Consider the following 18726-nt stretch of genomic DNA (forward strand, 5'->3'; position numbering starts at 1 on the left):
AGGTTAAAATTATTAACGATTTCCTCGATTTAACAAATTCTTCGTAATCCCCTTGAATTGTCCATAAGAGTCAATGTAAAATATCCCTTTACATTACGAACATTTTTTGCGAACATCCTCTTTATAACGAATTTTTACCTATCAAAAAGTTAAGTTAAAGTACAATTACCTCTAATTAACGAATTTCGTCAACCCAAAACCTTTATATAAAGTGTAACCAATGTAATGATTCTTAATCTCATAGTATGTGATTTTTTTACCTCTTTATAACGAATTTTAGACCAACCTAACCTCAACATAACGAACCTCAGTCCAACGAGTTGCACTGTATTGTGAAATGGAACAAAATATAAAAGTAATCTTTCATAATAATGTTTTTTTTTTTTTTATGTCATAGTCGGCAATGGAGCTGGTGGGTCGCCTGATGGTAAGCGCTACCACCGCCCATGAACATTTGGAGAGGCGTAAGGTCAATTGCAGACCTTTCGCCTCTACAAATGGATTGCCGACTTTAATTGGTAAGGGATTAGGAAAGGATTGATGAGAGGAATAAAGGAAAGGACTGGGAAGGGTGAGGAAAAGGATATGGGCCTCCGGCTCCCCCACTCACCGTACGAAACACAATAGCAAGCTATTGTTTCACGCCGGTTTTCTGTGTGGGTGTGGTACTTCCCCGGTGCGAGCTGGCCCAATTCGTGCCGAAGCGTGCTCGACTCCCACAATAAATGTAGGTCCAAAAACATTAATTTAGACGGATTTGTTATATTTGATGGTAGTTTTGTCTGTTTTTTCAGTCTATTGACATCCCCCAATCTCTCAAATAAAATTGGACTTCTCTTATTTTCTCTCAAGTATTTGTCTAAGGCTATTTACGAGTATAATACTAATCATATTTCACCTAATATGTTATTTAGTATGATTGTGTTATTCGATTTCTATAACCCACCTTTTTAACGAACCTATCGTTAGACTGATTCATAATTTGTGAGTCACGTGACAAACACAATGTCCTTTATGCTCGTCAGCTGATTTAGTGTCGGTTATTAACCTTTTGGATAATTTCCTTCGTTACTCATACTTGAGCAATGGACCGTTTAAAATATAATCAGAACAGTTTGTAAGAACTGTTTCTCAAATTACGATTTCGCTTAAACAATTTTAAGAATTCAGTCTCATATTCCATTAACAGTTTGCGAAGATTCTAAGCTTAGTTAACAGTATTGATACAAGTGTTATAACACTTTAAGTCTCGCGAGTATAATTTTATATTAACTTTGTTATCTACATACACTATTTCTCATGAAAATGGGGTGTTTTATTTACTTGAATATTGTGACGTTCGAATAATAATATCAAAGAATTTTCTATTATATCTTTCGCACCATTTATTTTTCAAAGTCACACCTCAAACACGAACATTTATTTATTCTATTAGACTTTTTAAGCATTTTTGAATCGTCATAATGTACTTTTACCATTTAACGACTCGGAAAGCAGTTTCTGCAGAGAAGAGCAAGCAGGAAACCCTGTAGATTGATGTTAAAATAATGTCAATATTACATTATATGTATTATCATAAAAAAAAATAAAAGTACAACCGCAATAAAAAGCCACAACAAATCACAGACAACCAATATGTTGGTTGACGTAAATCATCACAGATTGCACAAAACCAGCCCAATTGACACAACTCTGACCTAAATCGGTTACGAGAATAGTGCGGCTGGAAGTGGGCTAATGTTGCCAGTTTATTGCTGTCTGTTCCATTAAATATTTGAATTAAGAATTTCAAACTAATTCGGAACTTTTACAAGTTGCATAATGTGATTCAACAACATTTTAGCAGGAGAAAGCGAGCAATAAATTTCTTGAATTAATCATATCGAAATATTTATTCGATGGTTTTTATTTTTGTAAGAGGAGGAAATATGAAAGATGAAGATGCTAATAGAAGAAGCTATTTATTTAGTTTGAAACGTGAAACTATCGAGTAACTATCGTGTAGGTTTATAGCCTTCCTGCGTAAATTTATCGTACTTTGTTTTACAAGAAACCACAAAAACGATCACATCTAATTGATAAGCGAATTTTTTATACGCATATTTATTTTGCAACCCTTTATATACCTACTACGGAAACGGTAGTGGTTATCCGACCATTAAATCACAGGTGTCGTTTTATTTTTTAATACATTTTTAATAATATGTTAATGTAACATATTACCTACAATAACAACTTCAATTCCATATGGTGTACTGCTATACCAATAAAGATTTTAAATTTAATAAGAATAACAATTTTAATCAGAAATCAAAATCGCCTTAAATTATCAGAACTAGACAAATTTAAGTAAAATAGCCTTCAAATAAAAAAAGATTCATTAAAATCGATTCACCCAAGCGAAAGTTCTAAGATAACATGGCTAAAATGAAGCTGAAAGAAAAAGATACTGAGAAATTTTTTTCTATTCTTTCTAAATTTCTCATTTATAAAGCATTTCAATGCTATAAAACTAAAAATTAAAAAAAGATACTGTCAAATTGAAAACACACACTTCCTCCTCCTCCTTTCAAATCGTCTGACAACACACGTTTACCTCAAGAATAATTTCCATAAAATTTCCGTAAATCTATAACAATTATAAGAACCTTAGATCTCTCCAACTTACCTAGATCTCATACCATTATTGGTTAAACAAACAAGAGGTGTAAAGCATATCTTGTTCACAGCACGCGCTCCCTTACATTTGATACAATGATGTTGTAACACATTCCCCACAGAGTATATTTGACCCATTTGACACTCGCCGACACAATAGCTAGGTGTGATTTACGCCTGTAAGGCACAGTACACAACTCTGATACTATGAAGTTACGTAATATGTATGGTTATTGATTTAAATGCTGGTTTTTGATTTAAGGCTTTATTCGAGTATTGAATTGTTTATGTTAATGTTTTGTGGATTTATTAGCCGTTTATTATCGAGTTGTTTTGATGTTTGATTTATTTAAAATGATTCAAGTTACATTTATATTCTCCGTATGTCACTATTCAGTAAGTATTAAATCATTTTAAGAGGTTCTAAATTCAGAATATCGTCAACAACGTATGACTCAAAATATTAACCCATTGTGTCTGTAACAGTAAAGCGTCCAATATCACATACAGCTACATCGAAATCCACTTACCCAAGTATATTGCGCACGCGCAGGTAATTGCTCCTAAATTCTGTGACTACAAAAAATAATGAACCCTGCTAGTTTCTAAAATGAATACATACATAAATATTTCAAGATATTATGCTCAAAATCGTTTCAATCGTTCGATTTCAATGAAGGCCTTGTAACCTCCTTAGATACGGAAACCTAACAGTACGTATGCTGTTAATTTTGCGAATCCAACACTACTGTTTAGGCGAGGAAAAAGTGTCCACTACAGTTGTGCTCTTATAAGGGAGAATGGTCTCAATAGGACGGCTACTGGTAAAAACTTGATATTAACTGGGAACTGTTATTTGCACTTGCAATAGAGTGAATAGTTTTATTTTTAATGTATTGTTATGCGAAATATTGTGGTTAATTGTTAGAATACGTCCTGATTTGTTGCAGATCTGTTTGTTTGTATGAATCAATCGCGGAAAAAATCTCCAACGATGGGAAATGTTATAGAAATTAGCCTAATCTAGTACAAAATTAATCGATGATTCATCCTTCTAATGTTATAAACGCGAAAGTTTTTTAAGATGTATGGATGTTTGCTTCTCTTTAACGCGAAAGCAGCTTATCATATCTGTATGAATTTCGGATTATAGTCTGCATTAGCACAATGGCTTTTTACCCGAGTACCACGCGAGTAACGCCGCGGGTTACAGCTAGTACGAACATTCAAAAGTGTAAATGAAGAACTAAAATCCTAAGATCAGATTTAAAATGAACATATTTTTAATTTAAAAATATTTACTTTTAACTGTGTATTGTATATATACTTAAAGTAAAAGCAGAATTATAATTTCGCACTAATTTCCGACCAAGCAGACGGATAATTAAAATTGCTGGCGCAATCATGAAAATTAAAATAATCACCACATCAACTTCACATTCGTACAAATTCTTGAAACGTTAAAACGTAATTTTCATCACATGTGTTTACGGGTCATGTTAATTAAGAGAAATTATGTTATTATGAACAAACATGTAGATATGATATGCTTAATAAATTCTTGATAGGTACCTACGTTTGTTTCTTATTATCGGGTGTTGGAAGAAAAAAATATACGATAATATACGAGGTAGGCGAGTAGGTGTGGGTCGAACAATCCTTATTAATATTATAAATGAGATTCTTCACGCCTAAACCAATGTACCGGTTTGTATGAAATTCAGTACAGACATAGTATAATATATAGTTGTATGTAGACATAGTATAAAGGGTCTCCCCTTTAAAGGACACAAGATAGTTTTAACCCGGAAATCTCTCGGGAACGGGAACTTTGCAAGAAAATGTGTATACTGTTGACTACGCCGGTGAAACCGCGGGCAGAAGACATTTTAAATATGTGGTTATTTATACACATCTCGTAATTATACCTAAATAGCCAGATATATTCTCAATATCTCAAATATTTTATAATGTGCTTATACGACTCACTAGGGACATATTCAGTCGGTATAACACCACACACAATGAAATTAGAGCGGCCAGCAGCGTCGACAGTTACGCAGCGATCCCTTGCCATACCGCAAGTTTCTTACCATCCTTTAATTGTCTACACGCCGTTACGTCTTAAAAAGGGAAACTGGGCAGGTTGAGATTAACTGTAGTGCCACATAGTGCTGCGCAGTTATGAGCGATGCCTAATACGGCTTAACCAGATATGGCCGTACCAATGTATTGAAATACACATGCAATTCGTTCCCTATATCCTTTTGTGGATTTTTGTGTGAGATTTTAGTGTCACACGACTGTGGTTTGGCAGCTATTTTAAGACTGAATGTGTTTGTGATTACGTTATGCGATTAGCCAAGTGATATTTATATGAGATCAGAAACTCGAACGCTTTGGGTATTATAGACGTGTTTTATGTTTATGTACTTAACCTTATCTTTTGCAGAATATTAATTGTCCATCCCTAGTTATGTTCATTGTTATCACATACTATAGTTATAGTATACAAAAAATTATGGGATTCAAATTGGATCTCATGTTTTAATTAATACAGTTTATGCATTGTCTAGCATACTTTTAATAGACTATATTTGCATTATCAATAATACGTATAAACTTTTAAAACAACACATAAACTAATCATTTCTTGTTTCTTATATAAATATTGTAAATAAACAAAATATACAAAATACTGACAAACTTAACCAATATAAAATTATTTTTATAGATGCAATAAAACCGAAATTTAGTATAAATGTAATCAGAACATAATTGTTATCACTTTGCGCCTGCGCTGCAATAAATGACACAATAATATTAAGAAGTAATAAATTTTACGAAGATAAAGTATCTTCCGTGAAGCAAGCGTTATCAGAGAGGAAGCTGTAAGGGTCATCATTATCTTAGGAACTGCTGTCTCCACTTGTCCCTAATTATAACTACCGGTATATGAATTTTTGTATGTAGTTACTAGTACAACTAAGATATTGAATCTGCATTTATTCGATATCTCCAGTTCTAATTAGAAAAAAGGAATATTTTATTTTAAAAAACAAGCACACAAATAATAGCATTACATAAAAATACAGAAAATTATGATAAAAATAGGAATAAAAAATAAATAAACATAAATTACGTGTGGTTGCGTGCGCCAGAAAAGGATGTGGAATTAGTAATCTTACTACTTGGGACTCTTTTTTTAATTGTACAGACTCCCATATTTTCCTATGAAAACATCGAAAACGCGGAAGACTTGTTTGTGATTAATAATTTGTTAAAAACTAAACCATCACTTAAATATCGACACAAACGTTGTTAAAGTACGGCAGGATTTATACATCACAACGTAAAAGGTACGCTATATGCTGAAAAGCAAGCCAGCTATACAATAGAGAATAAATCACATCAATTTGTCGGATAGACAAGCAAAGGGTAAGTTTATCTCGCCATGTATAGCTCCGGCACCCATTGGCGCGACGTCGAAAACCTTTCAGCGTACCATTTATCCCAAACTTGGGCTTCTTTGTTTTGCAATATGCACTACAGTTTAGATATGTGAAAAATATGTCCTTTGCGAGTGTTCGCTATTTGATACAATGTTTTATGACAAAGTTGAAACCAGATGTTTCAATGTTTGAAATATTCACAAGGAATTACCATATTTCATTATCTTTATTAGATTATATAAGTAAAAGACAATGCTTATAAACGATTTTGCATAATAAACTCTTCACAGCAATTACTTTCAAATAAAAATAAAAATCGATGGTACTTCTTTACAATAAACCATTTCGAATTTGATTTTGAGTTCAAAACCGTTGTTCAACAACACAAAGACAATTAACTTCATAATAACAAATTGCAATAAACAATTTTAGCACAAAGATTCAATTGTCCGCAGAAACTGCCGTTGCATTAGGTTTAATTATAGCTATCAGATGATAGGGTATTTATAAGCTATTCAGTATCTGCCTCAGGAGGACAATGGGGTATTATTAGCTGAAGACGCCGCGTTATTATATTGCGAAGTTGATGCCGACGTATGGTAGTACAGGGTAAGAGGGAAAGCGAATACGCATAGTAGATATGAAACTGTTTATTCATTTTTTAAGGATATCAATGTGTTTGAATTATACGAAATTTGGAAAAAGTCTTCACGGTAAAAGGAAGCAATCGAAGTAGACTTCGTAGTCATTCAGCGAAATATAAATTAACCTGGAATTATCATAATCGTATTTATAATTAAAAAATAATTCGTCTTATTATTGGAATAGAATATTAAGTTATTTACAAAACAATATACCTAATCGCTAATCGCTTATAATTGAATCGCTAATCAAGCTGAGAAATAGTAAAAGCCTGCGCAGTATATCACGCCTATTTGCTGCGCAGACGCCTCAACAGGAAACAAAATGATTTTCTTATTGATCTTTTATCACACAGCTCGGAGATATTGACAACAATACAAAAGGCAAATGTGCTGTTAAAATTTCAAACCCTGTTTAAATTCACATGCCTTCTTGAAAGCGTACGTATGAATTGGTTATATTTTATCATTGAACGCACCGTTGTTTTAACTATCGTAATATTCTTGGGAAGAAGTACCGCTTCAGCCATAGATTATATACACACACATATATACACTTATATACTGGTATTTTACTTTATGAACACAATCGACTTAAATAATAAAATTTACTGATGAATTATATGATCGATGGTAATATATCACTTGCTGTTTAAAAGTTTTATTAATAGAATTATTGAATTTATAAAAGGTATATTACCATTATTCCTTTACAGTAATACTACATTTCTACAATTTGGCGGATATTTGTCGCACGCCTGAAACGTTTTTTAATCATTCAATATGTAAAACAATGAAGATTTAATAACCTTTGTAATTACTAGGCATTCTAAAGTATCCCTTTAATATCTATTTATCTATTTAAGTCTATTTTGAGCAAAATCCATCTATCTCACTGAGAAAATAGTTTTTTCTTATATTTACTATATACATATATGTTTATGTACATACACCCTTGACTTTCTAAACTCATGCCCTTATCTAGTGACAGGTGACTTATGCTTTCTCTGCGTTGAGAGTTATCACGATATTCCTATAGGATAGTAAGTACAATGACTTGGCACTCACCTTGATGCCGAAACGATAATTGTCGGTGTTCCTGCTCAAAGGATGGAGGCGACGCTAGCTGTATACGATAGCTATGTTAAGCGACAGAGTACTGCTTGTGTATTTATTAATCAATTCATTACAAATACTTTGTATTAAATCCATAGATATCTATGATAAAATTGCTGTTCTACATATGTATATTGGATGTTAAATTATCTATCATTAAAAGAACGCTTCGCTTATGCGCGTAATTAGGCTGCTCAATGCTAGCCCCGAAATTGATTGTATAAAATAACCTATTCAAAATACTTTATTAATTTTTTTTTTTTTTTTTAGTTTTTAAAAAGTTTATGGAGCATGTATATCTATATCTGATGGAACTGTAGATATATCTGTGAATTACTTGTGTCTTATGATAAATAAATAAATAAAATTCGCTACAAATTGAGAACGTAACGTAGTTTACGCGACATTCAGGAGTAGGTAGTACTAGGAACATATCTTATGTAGTAAGTATACTATTTTTAGAATTCTTGATACGGCAAGTATTGTTCATACGGCAAGTAACAATGTAACAAATTTAACAGAATAATCTTTCTTTGTGTATCAACCGAATATTTCATGTAATTATATGAATTTTATTCGTGTTGATACTTTAACTGTACAATATGCAGATTAAGAATTAAAAAATAAAGCGACTTTTCAAACCAAATGGCATGCTCTATTAAATGTAATCAACTCGATTTGTTGTATCAAATTGAAATTGTTTAATTTTTAACTATAACAATACAGTCATTAAATAGTTAAGCGGAACTAATCCACACTTATAATAGATCATAATGAAGCCTCATAACCCTATCTCTAATGGTTTTTGCTACATTTCACGGCACGCGTGTCGAATTTCTTATTCATTGATCTTTTAATAGAATGTTAAATGGATTTATTTGAGATTCCCATAAGACATGTTATTAATTATGAATTACAGGTTTTATGAAGTTCTGATTTATATTCGAATACTTACAAGTCAATAAGAAACGAAGGAAATGTAAAGACTGTTAAAGTAAAGTATTAAAAAAATCTAGGTTTACCCGGTAAGCAAACTCAAACTGTTAAAAAATTAAATGGGCGATCATAAATATTTTCATAATTCGAATAAGTTTTTATCATCGATCCGCACCATTTCAGTGGTCGCCAGCTACTTCGCAAACCAGCATATTTATTATCTGTTAGGGGGCTTACAAAAAAGGTCTGATAGCACAAAACATCGCAGACACGGCTGAAGACAATACGTGAAATGCGACGTATAAGGCGCAGACGCGCGCCTGTCAACTGCCGCCATATTTGGTGCGTCACAAGAAATCAACATGGCTGACAAATCACCGCGCAATTTGTTTGTTTAAATACCCTTTTCACAGGGTGACCGGAATTTGGCGCTATGTTTATTCATTAATTTTCGAATAAAGGAACAGAAAAAGTAATTAGCATTTATGTGTCATGCATGTATTTTTTTGTCTCATTTATTTTACATATCCATGTGTTGTTTTGTCATTCGCGACTAAATTATGCAAGCAAATTAATAATTCTATAAAAAACTATGTAATTTCTATTTATATACACATTGCATATACATAAGTTCAATTTATAATAATAAATAGAAAATTTAATGCAATTTATATATTATTCCTACCCGTTACAGGTACCTATAGGTGCCTAATAACTGAATTATTGTATCTTTACAGATATTAAATTGTAATATTCAGTGAAAGACGTTAAGAAGCTGTAAGTGGAAACGAGTAAACAATGCGAAGTACGGAGAAGTGGTCTATCGTGACACCGATCAGTCGGACACCATATATAGCTGTCTCATCAACATCAACATAGACTTCATAATATATAGACGCGCCCCAATGTCAACAAAGTAACGTTTCTATATTTTGTTATTAGTAAGTCTACGTATCTATTTGCGTTTAGTTAGAGGAAAATGGTAATATTATATAGTACTAGCTGGAATCAGCGGCGTCAATCGCGTGGTACCCGGGTACCACCATATTAGCCCGGGTGAAAAGTAGTCCATGTGCTAATCCAGACTATAATCAATATCTGTACCAAATTTTATACAGATACTATAAGCAATGGAAATATTTTTCTCAAAGTATTATACGAGTTCGACAATAAAGACATATAGGTTACGGTAAGATTAAATTGCATATTGGCATAATTTTTACAATTGATTTTCGTAATTTATTTGATCGAAAATAAAATTTAACAAGCAAATATTATAAAACCGTTGTTGTTTCTGTTAATAATAGTATTTGAGCACATCTAATCATTTCACAATCACTACCATTCAGAGTAAGCTATTATTAATTTCAAGAACTAAATTTTATCGCACCATTTTCTTACCACACAAACTTTTGAAGTGAATCTTCTTTAGAATCGTTGTGATTTCAAATCTGATGAAACGGAAAAAACGACAGGTAAGAGGCACAAATATACAAAAATGTGTAGAATGAAGCCGGTAAAGAATGAGACAGAAATATACATACTATTTTATATTTTTATATATTCATCTCATTCTTTTGTCGATTTACTGAAGTTTCACTTCTATCGTGTGTGAATCGCACACATATTTTTTTTTCTGCGTCACGTTCTACCGTTTTTATAGCTCTTTAAAAGAATCGCACTTATGCAAGTGCGGTTGACGCGACGGATACGACGCGATATCTAATGATTTATCGCATGGTGTGTTTGCAATTATAATCGCTGATGTGTCGCCGATATGCGTGATACCGCTTTGCAGAAAAATGTATATTTAAAGAGACAGCTAGACCTTCGCACAGAAAAAAAGTTAGATACGATAAATTTTGTTCTTATATATATATATTAATTTCTTATCTATACATTTGTACACTTTCTTGTATGTATTTATGCACTTTCTACCTTTTTAAAATTTATATTTTCTATATCACAGGCAACCTGCCTGGAAGAATTCGCTAGTAAGCGATAAGGCCGTCAAATTGTACAATAGATATTAGTTATTTGTTTTTGTTAACTGTTATATGTGCATTATACAATAAAGTGTTAATAAATAAATACATTTTTAAAGATAATTCACTATGTCTTTTTCAAAATTGCGCTCACTTTATAAGTGGTATTATATAAAAAAGTTTTATCAAAATCATATTTCACGATACAATCATCTATAAAACACTTTGTTATGCGTCCATTTGCCGACCATCACTTTATTTCATTTTATAACAATGGAATACTTATACTCCATTATTGTAGTACGGTTATTATACTAGAAAAAAGTAAGGAAGAGACACGATCAACTTAATACACCAATAATATCATAACTTTCATCTATTAGGTCGTAATTTTGAATCAAATAGCCTTCACTGTAACTGTATGTGTTCAAACGTTATGAAAAATGCACCATCTTCTTGAAAAAGCCTTAATGGCGTGAGAATGGGATAAGAATAAAATTATCAATAGCATGTGGTGGGCATACAGACGACTCAGCTAAGCTGGCGATTTGTTATAAATAAACGATTGCAACAAAAACTCGATCGAACCAACAATTATAAGTTTACACAGCGCTTTAAATATACAGGGTGTATTTATTTTAATAACTATTTTACAGTAGGCTAGAACATTCTTTATAAGTCTTAAAAAATTATCAATAAGAAGTATGTTAAACAGAAGCTGTAATATAGTCACGATGAATCATTCGTTACTCATTAGTTTATTTAGATTTTTTTTCCAGAACAATTAATTACTTGTTATTTTTTTTTTATTTTATCATCCAATAATATAATTAGCACAGGTCATATCGTACAAAATCATGTAACCAACTCACCTTAATTTAATGTAATAATGAACCGAAATTTGAAGGGAGAGAGTACTTAAAAAGCATCTCACGTAATCCCAAATTAATCGCACACATAAGTACAGAGCAGCCTGTAACGCTTATACGGCATCAGGCATTCCGCACACGTTGATTGCAAATGGAATAAAACTGCTAAACAAATTGCAACAACAGTCTGAGAAGGTCCTGTTTTTGCACTAATTCGGCATACCCCAATAAAAATTCCTCCCCATATGGGCACGGTGCAAAAACGCCTCGGAGCTTGAGTGATCTCTGGGAATGCAAAAAGTGAACCAATGAAAACGAACCGACGTACGTATGAATAAATGCTCGTAATCGGGCTAATTTTCCTGTTCGAATCGTGTGTTGTAAATAGGGACGAATTTCTTATGCGTGTGATATGTAAATATTTATTGATATATTAGGATTTTAATTTATAATTGTATAATATCGAACACAGTCTAATAATGCATACTTTTAGATGTATATTTGTATATATATTAAATGTATTTTTGTTGATAAATATATAGAAAATTGTGAAGTCAAACGAGGCATCGACATATTATCTCCAGACAAGCACTTCGATTATAGTGAAATAAAAAGGCACGAAGTTAAAGATTAATTCTAATTATGTGTTTGCACTATCCTACTTCCTACTAATATTATAAATGGGAAAATTTTGTAAGGATGTGTGTGTGTTTGTTGCTCTTTCACGCAAAAACTACTGTACGGATTGCAATGAAATTTGGTACGTAGACAGCAACTATTTATCCCGATATTTCTACGGGATACGGATTTACGCGGGTGAAACCGCGGGGCGCAGCTAGTTCATTATATTATTACGTATGCTCTCTTTACCTTTAAATCGGAGATACCTGCCTCATTTCTGTTTATAAGCAGACTTATCTGAAGTCATAAGTGTAATTTATTTTTAATTGGTCAATACCTTTCAACTTCCTGATTCTACGAATGATTTTTAACGTGATTATTGCGACTGGAATGAGTATCAACACTAAGATTCATCTCATAAGAACTAAATTACTTGTACATATCCACTAATAAAAATAAAAAAGACACATTTAATGTCCACTAAGAAAGTTCCACGAAAGAAGGCGTAAAGGTAATGAGCTTTACCAATTAGTTTTCTTCATATATGAGAGCCTATATAGCTAATGTAATGGCACACATTTGACCCACGGGTTTGACCCGACACAGATTTTTATTATCCAGTATCAAGTCGTAAAAGTAACCCCATTATGGGGCTCAGGAATGACCCACTTACAAATACCAGCCATCTAATGATGCGTTTGACAAATTGCTTCGAGTTAAGGTCACAAGTATTGATGGTACGGAGTTAATTAGTGCGCCTATTGTCGACGATGACGTTATTGTGAAATTATGTATGATTGTCTTGCTTTGTTTGATAAAGATAAGTTATGATTGAAAAAAGTTTCGTCAAACGTCATGTTTGGCTTTGGCCTCTATTACGTGGTATATTTTATATCGTTTATTTTGAAATTACAGCTTAAAATATAAATACGAAAGCATAAATATCATCACTTTCCAATAGAACAGAGTTCTCAAGGTTTTACTAATCTTTTTATTCAAAAAATATAATGTTTATCAGTTACGGAAGTGCTTCGATACTATGGCCTCTAAATATACGCTATATAAGTTTATTACTCTGTGCTATAAGTTCCACTCAATATAACAGTAGGTATATATAAAATCTGAGGTAAATGACAAGTCTATCAACCGACTGCGAACTGGGCGCAGCAGGAAAGGGTGTAGTCGTCCCATAAACTTTATAGGTCACTCTTATGGGGTCACCGTCTTCGCAAATGCCATTGCTTTGAAACAATGCTGTGTTGTAGAGGATAAAAATATAGTTATTTGTTCTAAAAATTACTTTGTTTTAGGATCTAGAATGTGATTTTTACTTTAATATACTTTCTCAAGATATGATGAAGATATGACTACATAATACATATTTAGATCAACTACTATTCAGGTCGTTTTAAAGATTTAGTTTATCTGATAATATTGAATTTGAGGCAGATTTGTTGCAGGAATGCATATCAAGGTTAACTTCTCTAATATAAACAATGATCAAAATCTTACCACAATGGGTCCATTTCTTCCAGTGCTGGTGAGAGTTGCACCAAACCACTGATTGGACTTCTGGTCGATCTGGCGATGAGAACTGTCCACGTTGTTGTCTGTAACAATATTAATCATGTTATAAATTTATTGGATTAGATGACAGAAATATATTTTTGGATGTGAAGTTACTTATCACATATATTATATATTACGAAGCAATATAGAATTACGCGTGTGAAATTGTCCTAATGAAAAAACAGCGCGATTTTTTTATCTCTTCGTCTAGTTATTTCACCCGAGAAGCGAAGTTACTATTACAAAATAAAAGGTACGAAAAACGCCATGCGGTAACTAGTAAACTTAGCTTAGTAAGTTGTTACTAAAATACTATTCAAAAAAATTCATCCAAATAGACAAGTACCTAAATTGAATAAATATTAAATAACACGAAAAACAATAAAGCTATGTTCGGAAGTGCCGGATGCGTTTCCTTACCCTTAGTTTCGGAGAACATTCATATAAAACAGACACATCCATAACTTGTTGTCATATGTTGTTGATATTAAAAATTAATCATTGAAGCACCTATAGAACAGCACTTATTTAAGACATGTATTGTTAAAACGTTACAATCATACATAAATACGAAATAAAATCTCTTTATAATATTAGTGTAGATGAGTTCATATAACACCGTTCGATTATAATCTATCCCGCGAGATTATTATTTGTCGAAAAATTGTGATCCGTGCATTTTCATCATGATGCGAATATTTATTATCAGCCTAGTTATGTTCCCACTGCTGGGATAGAGGCCTCCTCTTAGATAGCGGATTAGAATAACTAACGGTTTTTTGCTATATACTGCAACATATTACGTCACAATTCACAAATAAAGTAAGCTGCAGATATGATAGTGTTTAGTGAATACAAAAAACTGATGCTTCAATGTTCCTCATACAATCTCAAACTCAAAACCTCTTATTTATATAAACTTTTACATTTACTTTACACTAGCAGTCTGCCCCGGCCACCTACATACCTACACTAGGGGATCATTTACGTATCTAACGGTGAATAAATTTATGAAATATCCACATTATAGGGTTCCTAAATTCATAAAATAAACCAGCTGTGGCTTCGCCGAAATCTTAAATTGATCTTGTGATATATAAAGATTTTAACAATCAACATAAAATCAATCGCCCTATCGATTAAAAGATTGAATATGATAAGAATATCGATTGTATATGAGAGTTTGAGTGAAAAATCACTGGCAATAACTTAATTTAATGCCCAGGAGGCAAAACGTTTCATTTTCGAAGCAAAAATTCATTGGACGTGCCTTTTAGTGGATCGCGTTTCCATTGTCTGAATACGGTAAAAAACCTTTACACGATCAAAATATAGAACATAAATGTGAGTGTTTTTTTTTCGTATTTAGCTAATATATAAAATTCTCGTGTCACAGTTTTCGTTGCCAAACTCCTCCGAAACGGCTGGACCGAAATTTTGTGTGCATATTGGGTATTAGTGAGAATCGGCCCACATCTATTTTTCATACCCTTAAAGGATAAGAGTAAGGCAGAACAGCGTTTGCCGGGTCAGCTAGTAATGTTATATAAATTAAGTTATTCGTTGCATAGATTTCACAACGCTGCGTATTTAAATATTTTACGGGCTTTCTTTCAATGAAGACAGAGTAAATGGTAAATACATGCATACACTTATATGAATCAGAGATAGTTCAAACTATAAATAGAATATTAAAAAACAGGTAATGATAGTCAACATTATCTTCGTGATAATGTTTTTTTTATTTTATAAACATAAATAAAGTATAAAGTATAAAGTCAGTATAAAGTAAATTATTATATTAATCCCGTGAGAAAATGGCCACCATCATTCGTGACGATCATTTAAAAGTATGTTAAAGATTGCTTGTACAGTTAAAAGGCAGTTATGATTTGTATTTAAGTGAAAACCTTAATTATTTTTAATTATTTCGGAAACTAGGGGCGTGTTCTTAACGGATGATGGATGTAAATAGGTTGTTGTATTTTTTTACGAAGGCACGTGCTTATTTATTGTGTTGTATTTAATGAAAAGATTAAATGCATTCTTATTAAAGAAATTTATAGGAATCGCTTTGATCTATACACAGGGTGTCTCACATACGGACATCAGTTTGTTTGTTCAATATTAACCTATAATAGGTTAATTGCGAGATTCCTAATTAATTCTTATAAAATTTTAGGAATTCGGTTTGAAGATAGACTGGAAGGAATAAGGATGTAATGATAAGATACCTTCTATTACATTTACCCATTAAGGATACATATAATTACATTCTGATTCGAAATAATTACGACAGTTAAATAAAAAAAGACGAATGAAGGTAATATCTCTAAAAACGAAATCATGATCTAGTGATAAATGAAGGGACATTAATAGGCGAATATTTAAAAAACTCATGACGTCATAATATTAAGGTAAAGCATGATCGTTAGTTTCCACCCCGTCCCCCTCCCTACCACGCATGCTTTAATCGGTTTAGGGATGCCCTTTTAACTGATTGTGGACAGCCATGTGAAAAATATATAACAATATGTATGTAAGTAGCTAGATACTTGCACATTTTGACAAAATAAGGTTTAAAAAGAGATTTAAGAATCTTACCGCCTTTTTGTTCACATTGCACATTTTGGCAAAAAGTCTATGAAAAATATAATACAACGACATATGATGGTAAGAAGATTTAAGCATTTTATCGCATAAATTTATAAAAAGTGCAATTTTTATTAAGAAATAACTCTAAGTAGTTTAACCATTAATTTTCTTCAATTATAGGTATTGTAAATAGTTCTTTTTTTATTCTTCAAAAATCCATCGACGAAATAATAATACTTAATGTCTTTATTGATTAATTTAACAAGCAAATGACCAACGAGTATACTACTCATCCACAGATTACACATAAAAAGTTCATAAAAATTATAATAAAAAATAAATTTATCCAACCACTTGTGCACACGACTGTACAGAATGACAAGCCTGTCTCATTAGCCATGATATCACGACAAGTTATGTTGCTACAGCTACGTGGTTGTGTTATGCTCTGACACTTACAAATCGTACCGACATTCGATTTAGGAAGTCGCTACACGAATTTGTGTAATGAATCGAGATATATATGAGAATTGTTAGGGTTGCGTGCCGAGTCGCAGACGACTAATTGCCAGCTCCCGTGGCCGCCACTAAAGCGTCTCGACGGAAAACAGTGGGGTTGTGGTCGGTAGGGAATCGTCATAATCGACGGCACCTTTCCCGGGGGCAGTTGGTATCTATGTAAAATTTCCCCACAAAATGAAATTTTCATGGATGATATATTGTTATTAGTGCTATGAAAACCATAAAAACTCGAGGTTAAGCGACGGTTGGCATGACCATGAATTGGGTGGGTAACTAAAATTTATATTTTGTTAATTGCTATGTATGAAAACAATTAAAGTTTAAATCATCGTTTTTAGGCATAAAATCTAATTAAAATTCGAACTAATATTATTTGGTTCTTCTACCATCAAACTTCATATAAAATAACACTTACTATCATTGATATAATAATATAAACAAGACTTAGCCGAAATATCTCCAAATGAAATCTTATTCATAAAATGGTCAAGTACATCGGGATAATAAACTCGAAAATAAATGAATAAATTAAACTGTTATGACGCATATTGTATTTACTTCGCACTTCAACTTATAGCACATTACTGTAAGTTAAAACCACTAAGCATAACTTAGGTATTAAGTCTGGTCTAGACAGAAGCCATATCAAGCTTGCTGGCTTGAAACTGACTTACTTTAACATTATTAACTTGATTTTTATGAATTATGATTTAAAAAAGAACTTGTTTAACTCAGATATAATATATTTAGATAAACGTTATCGTTTAATGAATGTTAGTTTAACAAACGAAGCTTTAATTACACAATATTGTCCAGGTTTTAAAATATGAAAATTTCTAAATAATAATTCAATTAATGGAAAATTGTAAAATAAGTTTGCTGTGTCAAATACTGAAAATGTGTGTCTGTTAATGAAAATTAACGATTCATGTTTATTAATGACAATTATTCAAACCGATAAATTTTACTCGTTTTACCTTATGCTAGAAAAAAGTTAGATAGATACTATTGTAGAAATCGAAATTCTACAAGCCAAAAAGTCGCAACAACGATAGATTTAAAACAATCCCCAATGTAAAGGTCCAGTGAAATTAAATAAATTATAAGATACACAAATAAAGAAAATTACACACATCACAATAACTTAGCACGTGTGCAACACCTTTACAAAAGCACATGGCATGAGTCACGGGAAAAACTCGACGGGACCATTTCTTGCGCACGCTATGTGCACGCGAGCTTAGTCATAGCATGGTTGACATGCCTTATCTGCGACATGTCGCATCTATTATATTGATTTTAGAAAGTATTGTCTTGTGACACTGAATTATTTCCTTAAAGAAATGTGCCAATAGTAACGAGTCTGTTAGCTAGATTATTAGCTATTTTCCTTTAGGATTAGACCAGTTATTTAAACACAATTTGGTCAATCTGGATTGGAAAATACATCCCTTATTAATTTAATTACTAATATGTTTATGTACGTCATTCCAAAGCTATTGCATAAATATCAGTTGTATAGTTTGGAAAAATTAAACCATTTTCTATTAGATATATAGAAAGTGTATTATTGGACTACATTGTAGATTTTAATCAGTTCTGAAAATAGACGGTCATAATTCTCACAATCGTTACATTTTAGGACATGACAAAATTTTGCAAAATCTTTCATCGACATGATAAATGAATCCGGTTTGGAATCAGTCACAAAGTGTTTAATTACCCCACCGAAACTCATGGCCAACATTTCACGAACAAGACA

The 18726-nt window shown here is 32.2% G+C and overlaps 1 protein-coding gene across 4 annotated transcripts in view; it reads right to left on the reverse strand.

Annotated features, from left to right (window-relative positions):
* The window catches only part of LOC119834787 (integrin alpha-PS2), a 79268-nt gene that overhangs the window by 22606 nt on the left and 37936 nt on the right, over positions 1-18726 (reverse strand). For all 4 annotated transcript variants that reach the window (XM_038359287.1, XM_038359284.1, XM_038359286.1 and 1 more), the window contains exon 3: positions 13791-13888. In XM_038359287.1, coding sequence (XP_038215215.1) covers positions 13791-13888 — 98 coding nt within the window. The remainder of the gene's footprint in view (positions 1-13790; positions 13889-18726) is intronic.

The sequence above is a fragment of the Zerene cesonia genome, chromosome 20, assembly GCF_012273895.1.
Source record: "Zerene cesonia ecotype Mississippi chromosome 20, Zerene_cesonia_1.1, whole genome shotgun sequence".
NCBI lineage: Eukaryota > Metazoa > Arthropoda > Insecta > Lepidoptera > Pieridae > Zerene > Zerene cesonia.